Source organism: Phodopus roborovskii, unplaced genomic scaffold (assembly GCF_943737965.1).
Source record: "Phodopus roborovskii unplaced genomic scaffold, PHOROB, whole genome shotgun sequence".
NCBI classification, from domain to species: domain Eukaryota; kingdom Metazoa; phylum Chordata; class Mammalia; order Rodentia; family Cricetidae; genus Phodopus; species Phodopus roborovskii.
In genome coordinates, this window is record NW_026126651.1 from 530,678 (window position 1) to 547,201 (window position 16,524).

At 42.9% G+C, this 16,524-nt stretch overlaps 1 protein-coding gene and 1 pseudogene across 1 annotated transcript; both read left to right on the forward strand.

Moving 5' to 3' along the window:
- Window positions 1–7,498: 7,498 nt before the first annotated feature.
- On the forward strand, window positions 7,499–8,813 carry LOC127213867 (tropomyosin alpha-3 chain-like; annotated as a pseudogene).
- A 4,292-nt stretch (window positions 8,814–13,105) lies between these two features.
- Window positions 13,106–15,371, forward strand: LOC127213749 (sialic acid-binding Ig-like lectin 6). Its single transcript, XM_051174213.1, has 4 exons — window positions 13,106–13,170; window positions 14,725–14,825; window positions 14,878–14,947; window positions 15,146–15,371. The coding sequence occupies exons 1-4, from the start codon at window positions 13,106–13,108 to the stop codon at window positions 15,369–15,371; spliced, it is 462 nt and encodes a 153-aa protein (XP_051030170.1).
- The last annotated feature ends 1,153 nt before the right edge of the window (window positions 15,372–16,524 follow it).

Consider the following 16,524-nt stretch of genomic DNA (forward strand, 5'->3'; position numbering starts at 1 on the left):
TTTTGAGTTGGAAAGCTTAACCTGCTTGTGAGATGTCTTATGTGGGATGTGGTAATATTGAAAAATCAAGTGTGTGTGTGTGTGTGTGTGTGTGTGTGTTTTAGGTGTATGAGTGACAGCTATGGCTATATAAAAACTTACCATCACTCAAAGATACACCCCAAAGCATGAATGAAATGACAGAATCTTGTGTTTTCTCACAAATAACCTAGCAACGGGAGTTGTGAATGAGGCAGGAAGGGACAGACACATTCGTTAAGACATAATTCATTGGCCTTTTGTTGAAAACCTAACTCCCTCATCTGAAAATCTGCATGTATGCACTGCATAGATGAATATGTGCCAGTTTCTTTCTGGACCTGAATTATTTTAAGGCATTATAAAATGTGATAGAGATGAGGCTTGCTTGACAGCCTGCTGGCTCAGCACACACAGAAATTAAACGGGTATGGTGGAGCAAGCCTGTTTGCTCTTTGGATGAGGGAAGTAGAGGCCATTATCATCTGCCTAGAGAGTTTAAAGCCATGGCTACATGAGACCTTGCCACACAAAGGAAAGAGAGATGGGAGGAAGGAGAGATTGAAGGAGACACTTCTGTAATTCTAGCACTTGGCAAATGAAGGCAGAAGGATTAGGACTTCAAAGTCATCCTGCCTGGCCAGTTTTGGGCTAGCGTAGGCTATGTGAAACCTTGTCTCAAAAGACAAGTCAACAAACAAAACCGTACAAACAAGAATGTATTCACTTATTTTTAATGTTTAAAGGGTTATTATAATTTGACATGTATGTCTGCATGTACATCTATATGCACATGCCTGGTGCCTGAGGAAGCCAGAGAGGACATCAGATCCCCTGGAACTGGAGTTGTAGGTAGTTCTGAGCTAGTGTCTAGATGCTGGGAATCAAACCCAGGTCCTCTGGGAGAGCAGCAGCAAGAGCTCTTCACCACTAAGCCATCTCTCCAGCCCTGAGCATATGATTGACATTTTAATTAGGTTGATAGTAAACGCACCTGTCAACAGGTGAACAGCAGCACTCTGGTGTTGAAAGACCCCCGGGAGACCCCAAGAGTTTGGAGCCTGTCAGGGGGAAGGCCCTTGCCCCCAAGAGACAAGCCCAGACCACTGGATGCAAGTACAAGAGGTTATTTATTGTTTACACAGGTACCTGTGGACGCTTCAGTCTTTCGGGGGACTGAGCGTGCTGAGGTTAAAACTCAGGCAGTTTATATAGGGTTGGGGTGGCAAGAAGCAGGCTTACAGAAGCAGAAGCATGGTTACAGGGATTTCATTGTTTCATCTAAATGTAGTAGTTGTAGTTAACCAAGGACAGTTGGTTATTCGGGTTGGGCACAAAGAATACAAAGAATTCAGTTATGACTATCTCAGCATACTGGACACTGTCCTGCTGACCTTGCTTTGGTCCAAGCTGCAGACCACAGATATCTGGTTGGCGTTGGATGAGAGCAGCACCTGGTTCCCTCCTGTACTTTTCTCATAACTTGGCAAATTAGCAAGAGCAATTTAAACAGGCAATAAGCATAGTGGGGGTCTTTCAGTGTGTTTTCCAGAAACAGCTTTTTGTTGTTCTTGATGACACTCCTTATATTAGCATATTAGGTATATTACAGTAATTTAAAAAAGAATCATGGTTTACTGATTGGAGCTCAATATAGAAAATCTGAATAGGTGATGTTTACCATAATAAGTTTTCATTGAAGCACCTCCATGATATTAGGAGGAGGAAAAGGAGCTACTACCAGATTGGCAGCATGAGGAGGCCCTGAAGTCAGACCGCACAGTCTTAGAAATTGGGATAAATAGTCCAAGGTACACAGTCACAGCCTGAGCTCACAGACTGATGGAAAACTCTCAGAAGTCTCCTTTCCTCCCTCTCTTTCCCTACCTTTCCCATTTCTCCACCTCTCTCTGAAACCAGAATACCACCACTCATAGAAACAACAATTTTAAAGTGAAGAACAAAGAAGGAGTAGCTATCAGCTTCCCTTGTGCTCAGATCCTGGGGCAAGAGGTCAAGGACAAGTTTCAGACTGGCTTGGTTTACGCAGTAAGTGCAAGGCTAGCTGAGGCTAAATACAAAGGCCTCGCCTTAAATAAAGAGAAAAGAAACATAAAATAACATAAAATATGACAGATGATTCTACTTCCAAGTAGGTAAAACCACATAAAATCAGCACAGGTGTTCATGAATATCCACAGCTTAATTTGATAGAACCAAATGGCAAACAGCTGATAATATCGAGGCTTTCCCCCAAACATGTAAACAGTGTCTGTGGACAGGAAGTAAGAGAAGTATGAATCTCTCAGATTATGGGTCATTTAAGGATTAGTGCCATCAGTTATTAAACATAACGACAGTAATTTAGGGTACAAACTGTTGTTGTTTTATTTTACTCTTTGCTCTGTGAGGGCCTGCTACCCAGCCCCAGCTCCCAAATAAATATACAGAGGCTTGTTTGTTTTTGGTCTTTGGTTTTCTGAGACAGGATTTTTCTGTGGCTTTCTGTCCTGGCACTGCTGGCCTCTAACTGACACAGCTCCACCTGCCTCTATCTCCTAAGTGTTGGGATTAAAGGTGTGTGCCACCAGAGCAGAGACTTAGCCTGGCTTATTTCCAGCCATCTTTTCTTAAATTATCTGTCTACCTTTTGCCTCTAGGTTTTATCTTTCTTTATTTCTGTACATCTTTCTTTCCTTCTTACTCCATGCCTGCTGTGTGGCTGTGTGACTGGCCCCTTCTTTTCTTGTTCCTTTATCTCCTCTCTTCCCAGATTTCTTCTATTTATTCTCTCTGCCTGCCACACCATAAACAAATGTAACACATCCTAAAATAATATTGCACAACAGTAAAGACTTTGAAAGGTCAAATCAACAGATCAGAAAACAAGCAAAACAGAAACTATGTTGCCCACAGGAATATAGGTACCTGGTATGGTAGATAGCCGGGCACCCGTTAGAAGAAACTGGGAAGACAGCATGGAAAAGATGAAATTGAAGTCTGGTCTCAGGCTCTACACAAAAACAAGCTCCAGAAAAATCACATGTGTAAGGAAAAGTAGAACTAAAGAAGAACTGGAGAGATGGCTCCGCGGGCAGGTGTATTGGGCTCATCTACCAGAAAACCTGGATTCAATTCCCAGCATCCACATGGCAGCTCACAAACTGTAACTCAAGTTCCAGGGGCTCCACTGCCCTCTCCTGGCCTCCACAGGCACTGAATGTATGTGGTGCACATACATATATGCAGGCAAATCACACACACACACACACACACACACACACACACACGCACGCACGCACGCACGCACGCACGCACGCACGCACGCACGCATGCACGCACGCACTCACACAATTACAAACAAGTTGTTTGAAATAGCTGTGATTGAGTGTGATGGCACACACCTTTAATCCCAGCACTTTGAAGGCAGAGGCAGGTGGATATCTATGAGTTCCAGGCCTACCCAGTCTACATAGTGACTTCTAGGCCTGCCAAAAGTAGATTGTGAGACTCTGTATTGAAAACAAAAACAGCTGGGAGGCAGAGGCAGGCAGATCTCTTGAATTCAAGGCCAGTCTGGTCTACAAAGTGAGTTCCAGGACAGTCAGGGTTGTTACACAGTGAAACCCTGTCAAACAAACAAACAAAACCAAAAAGAAAATCCAAAAAAACAAAAAACAAAAACAAAAACAAACAAACAAAAAAACCCCAGAAACAAACAAAAAAGAAATATCACTGATAACATCATTAATGTGGACATCTAACACATTAGTAAACATTTTTAGTGAAATATGGGGAGTGTTATGCTGTGCAAGCCTTAAAGAAAATAAAGTTAATGCTGTGCTAACAAATCAATTCTGCTTTGTAGCATTCCAGTGCCTTCTCATATACTAGAACATTATACTGCCACCTACAGGAGAATAAGCAGAGCTTGGTGTGAATTTCATTCTGATGGTAGGCTTGTGCAACTGAGTAAAGATGCTATGTCTTCTAGCTTCAAAAAAAGGAAGAGAGGAAGAGGGAGGGAGGGAGACTACTTCCAATAATAAAGTAAAAGTTCACTTTAAAATCAATACTGTTACAACAATGTGGAAAAACACGAATTTCACATTATTTGTAAAATCTACTCAGCTGATGAAAATGCACATCAAACTGGGTATGCAACATTCTAATTAATTTATTTAAGTGTGGGTGTGTGTGTGTGTGCGCGCGCACGCACACACATTCATGCCATAGCACTCATGGGGAAGTCACAGGACAAATAGCAGGAGTTGGTTCTCTCCTTCCACCATGTGGGTCTGGTGATCAAGTGCAGGTCACCAGAACTGGTGCCGAGTTCACCTATTGCCATCTCAATGGCCCCTATTTACTTTTTTTTTTAATCAGCACAAAAGTATTAAGTTTCCTTATACTATTTCTTAAATAAATTTTTGGTGATTTTCAGATTCCCTACCTGTTTCCTCCCTGCCTCTCTGTGTCCTCTCCAGCCCACTCCTTTTCTACTTTCATGATATATGTCTTATAAATTTTGAGATAATATTTATACCTTAAGCTTTAAAAAGTGCTATTCTCATTATTAGATTTTCCAGAACCTCTTAATATAATGATGGTCTCTGAATATGTAGAAAGAGATGTTTTGCATATTGAAACTGCTGAATTTATACCTGATGATACAGAATTGGCTTTATTATTTATCCAGTTATAAGAAATAATCAGGAATAGGAATCATCCCATACATGCAACACACATCAGATCCCATATTTGTCTGCCAGGTCCTCTAGGACAAGGTAATGATGAAATTGATCAGTTATTAGTAAGAAATGTGCTGGAGGCCTCAGAATTTCATTAAAAAAATAAACCCACCATGTCAATAGTAAAGTTTTGGGAAAGGATTTTTCTAGCACTTGGCAAGAAGCCAAGGAAATTATAAGGAAATGTCCTTCTTGTTTTTTATACAACCAAACTCCCCTACCTGCAGGAAGCAACCCAAGGGGTACTCAAAGGAATGAAATCTGGCAGATGGATGTGTTTTATTTTGCAGAATTTGGAAAATTAACACATGTACACTATCACATAGATACATATTCAGGGTTTCAATGGGTAACTGCTTTGAGTTCTGAAAAGACTAATTCAGTACTCCCACAGTTATAGAAGTTATGGCATCATGGGTATACATGTACAAATGGAAACAGACAATGCTCCATCATATGTCTCTAGTAAAATGAAACAGTTTTTTGCTTACTATAATAGAAAGCGTAATACAGCAATACCACATAATCCTACAGGGCAAGCAATAATAGAAAGAGAAAATCAATCTTTGAAGGAAATGCTGAATAAACAGAAAGGGATGGTGAAGACCCCCCAGAAGCAGATTGCATAGTGCTTTATTAACTTTGAATTTTCTAAATGTTAATGAGAAAGGAACAACAGCTACAGTGACATTGGATAATAGGGAAAGGCTACAGAATTAAATCAGCCTGTACACTTTAAAGATGCGCTGACCTCAGAGTGGAAACCAGGAAGTGAGTTATGTTGGAGAAGAGATTCTGTCTTTGTTTCTACAGGAGAATAAAAGCTATGGAAACCATGAAAATTAATGAAGATTAGATTTGAACAAGAGAGACCTCAAAATTAGAAGAAATGACAGTTCATCAAACAGCCATTTAATCAAAACTAACCTATAAAACTAACAAATACTTTTCATTTTGTAGGGAGTACAGTTTTTCCACCCACTTCCCGGTCTTGTCCCACCGCCGCGCCAGCCCCAAATAACACACAGAGACTCTGTATTAGATATAATCCTGTTGTCCCATTACTAGTTTCTTAAAGGCTAGCTCTGTCTTAATTATTAACCCATTTCTATGTATTTCCATGTGGTCTCCTTACCGGGGAGTGGGGCAGGTGTCTGGTCTCCCTGGTCTCTCCATGCTGACCCTTCCTTACCACTTCCTCTCTCTTCCTTGTCTCCTAGTCCCTCCTATCTTGCTTTCCTATTGGCCAACAGTGCTTTATTCATTAACCAGTATGAGAAACATATACAGAATGATATCTCCCATCATCATTTGGTCAGATATAACTTGCCAAAAGGGAACCTCTCCAAAGTTAGGGTTGGGACAGGGTTTTGTTTCTGTCTTTCCAGGAGAATGAAGGCATCCAACTAAGGAGTTCAGAGATCACTGCATAAGTGAGATATCTGAAGAAAATGATGAGCCATCCAGAAAAAAAGAAGTCCCAAGAAAAAATATAAATTGGCTTGTTAGTAAATCACATCTCCAACAGAATAAAATTTCCTTAATCTTGCCAAATCTTTGTTTCTACTGATCTCTTTGGAATATAATGCAAATGATCTTTTTATTTTTTTTTTTAGTCCCAGTACAACTAAAAATTAAAGTTGGCTTTGGAGTTGGAATGTGGCTCTCTCCTTCTCTAAACCCAAGGATGCTTGTTAAAGGAAAATCCAAAATCTCTGTCTCATGTCAGAAGAGCCTCCTGATATGGGATAGAAGAAAAAAAATATGGCCCCTAATCTCATAATCCTTTGGTTTTATTTTGACTCTTTAAAGCTTTTCTTAAGGTATAAATATTATCTCAAATTTTATTATATATATATATACTTTTTGTCATGACATTAATGGTCATATTGAGTACTAACTAATTCTAGAAAAGGGCTTCATTTAGCTCCCTGTGCCTGATTTTGGGTTTGAGTCTCTATCAGGTGACTAGGAATTAAGTTTCTGTTCTCTGGGTGTGCATAACAAATTATGGTCCTTTAACCTCTTCAAGATCTGCTTGATTGACACTTAAAATGTTTAAGCACTCTGTAGTGAACCATGACTGGCCTAACGGCAACCTTTGAAGTCTCCAAAAGGGGGATGGGGTATAGTGATATATTATTTATGATGTAATAAAACTTGCTTGAGAGTTGAGGATACAAAGCCAGTCACAAGCTATATAGGACAGACAATGGTGGTACGAACCTTTAATCCCAGAACTCATGAGACAGAGGCAGATATATGTGGCATTGCTGGATTACTGGATCTTGAAGTAGATCAATTCCCAATTTTCTGAAGAACTGACATATTGATTTCCATAGTGACTGAATAAATTTGTACTCCTACCAGCAATGGAGGAGTGTCCCCCATTGCTCCAGCATGAGCTATCACTTGCATTATTGATCTCAGCCATTCTGACAGGTGTAAGATGGAATCACAAAGTAGTTTTGATTTGCATTTCCTTGATGACTAAGGATGTTGAATACATTTTTTAAAGAGTTTCTCAGTCATTTCTGATTCCATATTGAGAATTCTCTATTTAGATCTGTATCCCATTTTTAATTGGATTATTTGCTTTTTTTATTTCTAATTTCTTTGAGTTCTTTATATATTTTGACATTAGCCCTTTATTAGATATGGAGCTGGTGAAAATCCTTTCCCAGAGAAGCAGCTACAACGCCAAGTGGAGGAGGTAGGAATCCAGAAGCAGTTGGGTGGGCACCATGGCCGGGATCACCACCATCGAGGTGGTAAAGTGTAAGATCCAGGTTCTGCATCAGCAGGTGGATGGTGCCGAGGAGAGGGCCAGGGAGCAGGCCGAAGCTGAGGTGGCCTCCTTGAACCGTAGGATCCAGCTGGTTGAAGAGGAGCTGGACCGTGCTCAGGAGCGCCTTGCCACTGCCCTGCAGAAGCTAGAGGAAGCGGAAAAGGCTGCAGATGAGAGTGAAAGAGGTATGAAAGTGATTGAAAACCGAGCTTGAAAAAATGCAGCTCCAGGAAATCCAGCTAAAGGAAGCCAAGCACATCGCAGAAAAGGCAAATAGGAAGTATGAAGGGGTGGCTCGTAAGTTGGTGATTACTGAAGGAGACCTGGAACGAGCCGAGCTGGCAGAGTCCCGTTGCCAAGAGATGGATGAGCAGATCAGCCTGATGATGGAACCTGAAGAGTCTGTGTGCTGCTGAAGAAAAGCCTTCTCAAAAAGAAGACAAGTATGAAGAGGAGATAAAGATTCTCACTGACAAACTCCAAAGAAGCAGAGACTCGTGCCGAGTTTGCCGAAAGATCGGTAGCCAAACTGGAAAAGACCATTGATGACTTGGAAGATAAGCGGAAGTGCACCAAAGAGGTGCACCTGTGTACACAAAGGATGCTGGACCAGGCTCTGCTGGAACTAAACGAGATGTAGAGCGCCCTGAGTCTGATCCACCCTCTGACGCTGACTTTGCCTGAGGCCAGCCTGCTTGAGGCTGACCTTGAAGCTGAGGGCTGATCTTTTTAACTGAAGGCTGCTTTCCCCTCCTGCCAACCCCCTCTACCCCATCATGTCTTTTTCACAAAACTGTGTCTGCCTCTTCGCAGAGTTCCAGCTGGAGGGGCTGAGCACACTTGGGAACAATACTTAAGGGAATGTGAGTACAATGCGGTGTCTTCAGTGCACTTGGGATATGCACATTGTGATTACTTTTTGTCTTAGCAACCATTTGTAACATTCCAAGCACTTCCACAGCTTGGAGCAGCAACCCAGCTCCTTTTCACTCTTGAAAGGTGACATTTCAGCCTAATGGACTCTGCTCTCTCTATCGAGGAGGAACACAGGACTTGCCCTGCCTCGCTGACAGCCTACAGAGCCCAGGCAGGCTCCCCTGCAGGAAACCTCAGTTCTCCTCACCAAGTCCTAGCCAAACAACAGGGGATCTAGAAGTTAGCCAAAAACAAAAACCTCTGCTTGGCTGTGAAGGTTTTCAGCTTTGATATCTTTGAATAACTTTAACTGAAAGACCCCCACTATGCTTATTGCCTGTTTAAATTGCTCTTGCTAATTTGCCAAGTTATGAGAAAAGTACAGGAGGGAACCAGGTGCTGCTCTCATCCAACGCCAACCAGATATCTGTGGTCTGCAGCTTGGACCAAAGCAAGGTCAGCAGGACAGTGTCCAGTATGCTGAGATAGTCATAACTGAATTCTTTGTATTCTTTGTGCCCAACCCGAATAACCAACTGTCCTTGGTTAACTACAACTGCTACATTTAGATGAAACAATGAAATCCCTGTAACCATGCTTCTGCTTCTGTAAGCCTGCTTCTTGCCACCCCAACCCTATATAAACTGCCTGAGTTTTAACCTCAGCACGCTCAGTCCCCCTGAAAGACTGAAGCGTCCACAGGTACCTGTGTAAACAATAAACAACCTCTTGCACTTGCATCCAGTGGTCTGGGCTTGTCTCTTGGGGGCAAGGGCCTTCCCCCTGACAGGCTCCAAACTCTTGGGGTCTCTGGGGGTCTTTCATAACCTTGTTTTTACTTTTTACCTTTTTCCATTAGATGTGACCAAATAAGATGGTGAGCTGTCTGAGACACCGCCACCTCCCAGGGCCATGTGCATGCTAGGCGAGCATGCTACTGTGCGGCCTAGCGCTGAGACCAAGCTTGTCTCATCTCCCCCTTTCCTAATTGCTCACAGAATGGACCATGTTGTCCCTTGATGTTGAGGTGACCACTTATTGTGTCCGTGCCCGACCCCAGAAAAGGAAAACTATGTGCCACTGATCACCATTCCCGAAGCCGCTGTCTCTAAAGTGCCATCTCATTGTGCTTTGTATCAGTTCGTGCTGGAGAAATCTTGAATAGCTTAGGTAAAGAAAACTTTTTAAATTTTCTATTACTTTGAAATTTTGCTTTTGGGGGTTGGGCTGTGAGAATTCTTTGCAGTCTGTGGGCTGATCTCTCAAGTTGTCCCCACCTAATTGCCATGTTCAGGCAGTCTCTTTGAGGCCTGTTAGGTGGGCACGGTGCAGCTTACTGGCTTATTTGTACTTTCCTCTGACCTGAGAAAGGACCCCATAGTGCAACTGTTTTGATACTGAGTATCAACAAGCGACATTTTGAAATAAAGAACCAGTCCTTCTATCCTCAAAAAACAAACAAACAAAAAAGCCAAAACTAAAAATAAAAACAAAAACAAAAAACAAACAATAGTATCCTATGTCTTATAAAAGCTTTTCAATTTCATGAGGTCCCATTTTTTAATGGTCAATTTTAGTGCTATTGGTGTTCTGCTAACGAAATTATCTCTTGTGCCAATGCATTCAAGGCTATATGTTGCTTTCTCTTCTGCTGGACTCAGTATGTGTTGTTTTATGTTGAAGTCTTTGAATCACTTTGGATTTGAGTTTTGTGCGGGGGTGATAGATATGGGTCTATTTGCATTCTTCTACATTGACAAATTCAGTTAGACCAGCACCATTTGTTGGAGATGCTTCCTTTTTTTCCATTGTGTATTTCTGGTTTCTTTGTCAAAAATCAGGTGTCCATAGGTGTGTGGATTTTCAGTTCCATTGATTAACTTTGTTTTTTATGCCAATACCATGCAGTTTTTATTACTATAGCTCTGTAGTACAAGCTGAAATCAGGGATAATGATACCTCCAGAGTTCTTTTATTGATTAGGATTGTTTTAGATATCTGGGTTTGTGTTTGTTTGTTTTGTTTTGTTTTTCCATGTGAAATTGAGTATTGTTCTTCAGTGTTTGTAAAGAATTGTGTTGGGATTTTAATGGGGATTGTATTGAATCTGTAGGGTGGTCATTTTTACTACGCTAATTCTACAGATCCATAGCATGGGAAATAACTGATATCTTCTTCAATTTCTTTCTTCAAAGACTTGAAGTTTTCATCATACAAGTCTTCTACTTGCTTGATTAGGGTTATACTATAATATTGTTTGGGCTATTGTGAAGTGTGTTGTTCCTTGATTTCTTTCTCAGTCTATTTGCCATTTTACATAGAAGGGCTACAGATTTTTTTTCCTTAATCTTGTATCTAGAAAGTTCATTGAAGGTGTTTATTTGCTGGTAGAATTTTGGGGGTTAATTATGCATACTATCATGTCATCTGCAAATAACAATACTCTGATTCCTTTCTTTCCAATTTGTATCTTCCTCTTGATCTCCTTCAGTTGTCTTAGTGCTCTAGCTAGAACTTCAAGTACTATATTCAGTAGATATGGAGAGAGTGGACATCCTTGTCTTGTTCCTGACTTGGGTGGAATTGCTTTGAATTTCTCTCCATTTAATTTGATTTTGGCTATAGGCTTGCTGTAAAGCCTTTTTATTATGTTTAAGTTTGTCCCTTATATCCCTCCCAAATCTCTTGAGGACTTTTATCATGAAGTGGTGTTGGGTTTTGTCAAAAGACTTTTCTACATTTAATAAGATGACTATGTGTTTATTCTTTCATTTTCTTAATGTAGTAGATTATATTTATTTATTTTCATATGATGATGCACTCCTTCATCTTTGGAATGAAGCCTGCTTGATCATGGTGGATGATCTTTTTGATGTGTTCTCGAATTCAGTTTGCAAGTATTTTGTTGAGTATTTTTGCATCTATGTTCATCAGGAAAATTGATCTGTAATTCTGTCTTGGGGGTGGTGGGGTGGGCTTTTTGTCTTCTTTAGATATATAGGAATTTCAAAACCAGAATGAGAAATGAGATCTTTTCTTTAGAAAAATACAAGCAAACAAAAAAAATAATAACTTCAGTGTATTTTCTTTTTTCAAAACCAGCCACTCATCAACACAGGAACAACACCTTTTAAAAACAGTTCAGGGTTTTAAATAGACTTCTGTCTGAAGATACATACATGGGCAATATACACATGCCAAAAGGCTCAAGCTCACTGGTCATTAGAAATGCAAGCCACAGTGCTAGAGAGATGGCTCAATAATTAAGAGTACATATGTCTCCTCATCAGACCCAGGTTCCATTCCCAGCACCTGCATCTGCCTGCTCACAACCTCTTACAACTCCAGATCCCAGGGATCTGACACCCTCTTCTGCATTGTACAAGTACCAGAACACATATGGCATACACATAGGAAGCACACACACACACACACACACACACACACACACACACACACACACACACTAAATGAATAGTTTTAAAAGATATGCAAGTCAGAACTATCAAATGGAGGCTGAGGGTGTAGCTCAGTTGGCAGAGTGCTTGTCTAGGATGTACGGAGCCTGGATTCTGTCCTCAGAATCACATACAACATGTGTGGCAGCACACCCTTGTGATTTTAGCACTTGGGAAATGAAGAATCAGAAGTTTGAGTTTATCCTTGGCTATAGAGAGTTCAAGGCCAGCCTGGGATATGTGAAACCCTGTCTGAAAAACAAACAAAAAGTAGTCAGTGAGTTGGCTCATGGGGTAAAAGTCTTTCCCATGCAAGTGTGAAGATGTGAGCTTAAACTTAAGCTTAATTCCTCAAACTGGTAGAAGTTAAGGGCCACAAGTCATCCCCTGACTTCAACATGCTTCATGGGATGCATGTGTGCACACACAACAATAATAAGATAGAGCTTTTTGAGGAAATGAAAAAAAAAAACAAGCCGAAGAGAAGAGACGGTTCATCGGTTAAGATCATCAACTGCTCTTCCAAAGGACCTGGGATTCCCAGCACCCACATGGCAGCTCACAGCTGTCTGAAACTACAGTTCCAGGGGACCTGACACCCATGGCAAAACACCAATGCACATAAAAGAAATAAAATTTAAAAACAAAACCAAAAGCACAATAACAATGTGGTTTGCATTGTAACATAATAAAAACATGATGTATGTGTGGGGGGAGGGGAGAGACAAGGGAGCATCATCCTCTTAGGTAAAATAAGCCAGACTAAGAACTTCAGGTGTAAAATTCTTTTCTGTTATGTGCAGAATCTAGAAAAAGTAAAATGATGTGAAAGTAGAACAATCATTAGAGATGCTGATGGGAGGAAGACAGAAGGAAAGGCAACTGAGGGGCAAATGAGAGGAAAAGCACTATGCATGACTTACGCCAATAACAATTTAAAGCCACAGCGAGACATTACTTCACACCCACTTCAAGACCAATGGCTAAAAATAGGAACTGACAAGTTCTGAAGGGGATGGAGGAACTGAAACGTCAGGTACCACTGCTGAGACTGTGACAGGGCACAGCTGCCGCAGAGAGCTTGATGGTGGAAATTCCACTAGCCACAGACACAAGGACCGGCGACTCTGTCTCTGACTCTGCACACTGGACACTGAGATCAGGTTCTTAAGGTAATGCCCACGATCTGTGGACAGGGACCAGAATGTGGCAGCCCCTTGACCAATGTTCAGAGCACACTGTATGTTTGATTAATGGATGAGTGAATAAATGCAGGCTTTAGTTATCCCAGCCCATCCTCTGCTAAGACAGTCACGGCAACCCTACAGCATCCTGCATCCTTAAGTACCTACCACCTGATGAGTGTAGAGTGACACTGTGAGGCCGGGTATGAGGGCCCCAGCCCATGCTATAAACAGTTGTGCACAGGAGGTCGCTCAGAAGTTGAGTGTGGTGTAGCAAAATGCTGACTTCAAGGCATGACACAGCCATCACATATAAGCAGTCACAGCAGCCATGGTTGCATGCACTGGGCCAGTATGAGATGGGGCCTTTCCATAGTCAGTCACAGACCAGGAATTGATATATGGGGACCTAGCCCTTTATGTTGGTTAGTTTTTGTCAACTTGACACAAATAAGAGTCATCCGAGAAAGGTAACCTGAACTGAGGAACTGCTTCCAACAGACTGGTCTATGGGACACTTTTTTAAATTGATGATTGATGATTGATGGGGAGGGTTCAGCCCACAGAGGGAGATGCCATCCCTGGGCAGGTAGTCCTGGGGTTGTAATGAGAAAGCAGGCTGAGCAAGGAAGAAGCTGAAACCAGTAAGCAACATTTATGCATGGCCTCTGTTTTAGTTCCTGCCTCCAGGTTCCTACCTTGAGTTCTTGCCCTGATCTCCCTCAGTGATAGAGTATAGCCTAAATGTTATAAGATGAATGAAATGCTTTCCTCCCCAAGTAGCTGCCAGTCACAGTGTTTTATTAGAGCAACAGGAACCCAAACTATTGCAGAGCTGTTTTCTATGATGGAGTTGGGAAGAGGACAACTGTCTTCATTTGAGTACACAAGGGTGTGCCCACCAGGCCCCAGTGAATAGCTCTAAACCTGTATGCCAAAGAACAAGTTAAACCAGTAAGAAAAAGAAATTGAGTGTGGTAGGTGCCTGTAATCCCTGCAGTAGAGAGGCTAAATGGAAGAAAGCTAGCTCAAGACCAGCCCGATCTACCTAAGAATGTCAAGTATCAAAACCACCAAAGGGCTAGTGGTTGAGTGTTTACAAAAGACCCTGGGCTGGATCCACAGCACTGCAAGGAATGAAAAATGGCCACTCCGAGTGGGAGGGCCTGATCTGTGCCTCGTATCTGGTGGTAGGATCCCTACTCTCCCTCCCTGTCTCTACCTCCTTCGCTTCCCCCTGCTCTCCTCCTGCTGCTCTGTCTACCCCACTCTCTCCTTCGGTGGCTCTCAGGGTTTCCAACTGCTCTGTGCAGGGAAGAACACCAGCCCTCTGCAGTTCCTCTTCTGTGAACTGAAGTCTCTGGCTTCTCTCCAGCTTCATTGGATTCTGCAGCACTTTCTTTGCACGTGACCTCCCATCTCTACTCACTCACAGAAGCCCAGGAACCCTTCTCTGTGCAGCTGCTCCTGGTGCTGCTCTTGGTGTGGGTAGGACACTCAGACCTAGCCTCCTACTGCCACAGCGTTCAAGGATGATAATAAACACAAGCTGGAAGTGTTGGAGACGGTGATGGTACCGGAGGCTCTCTGTGTCCCCGTGCTCTGAACAGTCCCCTCGTAGGGGACAGGCAGAGCTTCAAGGGCTCCCTGGATATCAGAGATTCACAAAGAGGTGACAATGGTTCCTACTCCTTCATGAGAGAGAAAGGAAGCTCATGATGGACTGACTTACTGTGGGAAGCATGTGTCGGTGCGTGTGACAGATGAGTTGTGGGCTCTCGACATTTGGGAACATCATGGAGCCACAGGACAGACCTGGGATGGGACCCCATTGTGAAAGTGGCTGTGGTGGGAGCATCAGGACCCTCACAGGAACCAAATCACAGCCAGGGCTTTCTTCACAGCTGCACCTCACCCATAACCTAATCCTACATGGTTCCCTTCTCCTCATTAGCCCTTACATATACCCACACACACACACACACACACACACATTCTTCCACTGGGGACCCTGGAACCTAACTGTCCCAGAAACCTGACCTACTCTGTGCCCTGGGCCTCTGAGAGCAGGACACCTCCCATCTCCTGGATGTCAACTGCCTTCACCTCCCTGGGCCCAATGACCCCTCTCTCCTTAGTGCTAAGCCTCACACACAGGCCTCAGAACCATGGCACCAACCTCACCTGTCAGGTGACCTTCCCTGGAGCTGGTGTGACTGTAGATAGGACAATGCAGCTCAGTGTCACCTGTGAGTAAAGGCAGAACACCCTGTCCATGAAGGTGTAGAGACAGGAAAATGAGGCTGGAGAACCATGGTGGGTAAACCCTGAATACCCAGTGAAGGAGGGACACAGAAGTGTAGTGGCACTGACCACGCCCATTGGGGGTGGAGACAGGGGCGGAAGTGACCTGGAGGAACTAAGTCTGAGGAGCCCTTGAGCACTTTCTTGCTTGCAGCACGCAGACAGGAGAGCATCCGGAGGCATCCTTGGGACCAGGAACCTGCTGGTGTTCATCTGTCTATGTTGTAAGTTATTTCTCCCTGAATAAACATCTATTCGGCCTATTTGTTTCTCCCGATCCTTATTAAACCACTTTACAGAAGGCTGATTTCTGTGGTGGTGTCAGGGACTGCTGCCTTACCTCATGTTCACCTCAAGTGAGGAGAGAACCCCATTCTCTGTGCTGATGATGCAGACAACCCCCAATCCATGCCTCCCAGCATGAGGCCAAGCATTGCTGGAGACAACTGAACCAGCCTCTCTCAGACTGGAAGGCTCAGCATGAACCACCCACCACGCCTCCTCCCCAGTGGTTTCTGATACTTGCAAGGATGTTCACGAGAGACCAGCAACTTCTCCTCTGCCTCTGTGTGCTGATGTTGTTCTGCCAGTTAGTGGAAGACCCTCCTGGGGGGGAATTTTTACAAAATGATCTTTGGTTTTCAGATTGGCTTAAGTTTCACAGTAGAACTGAGTAGTAAATGCAAGAATTTCCCATATGCCTGCTGCCTCACAGTGTGCAGCCTCCTGTGGTACCGTAAGATGTTCCATTGTCACAAAGGATGAGCCTTCATAGACATGCCACCATGATCTAGAAAGCACAGGTCACATTGGGATGCACTATTTCACGCATGTATGATGGGCTCCACCATAATGGAGTCAAACAGAATATTGACTCAACTCTAAAAATCTCTCGAGGATGCTTTATTATCATTATTGTTGCTATTGTTGTTGTTTGCTGACAGTCTTCAAGCTCTTAACCCTGACCCCTCCCAGCCATCAGCATTTCCTACCCTGCCCTGTTCATGCTGTTAACAGCATGAGACATTTACTGGACAACAAGCCTATAAGAGCAGGGAAGTTTCCCTCAGCAATGTAGACAAGAGATACTGAAACAAGTACCTGAT

Excerpts from the sequence above, each read along its gene's own strand:
- LOC127213749 (XM_051174213.1), top strand. The coding sequence starts at position 13,106 with ATGCCCACGATCTGTGGACAGGGACCAGAATGTGGCAGCCCCTTGACC. Across the intron at positions 13,171-14,724 it reads ACCAATGTTCAGAGCACACT|TCCCCTCGTAGGGGACAGGC; the intron begins GTATGTTTGATT and ends TGCTCTGAACAG. Across the intron at positions 14,948-15,145 it reads ACCTGGGATGGGACCCCATT|AAACCTGACCTACTCTGTGC; the intron begins GTGAAAGTGGCT and ends TAACTGTCCCAG.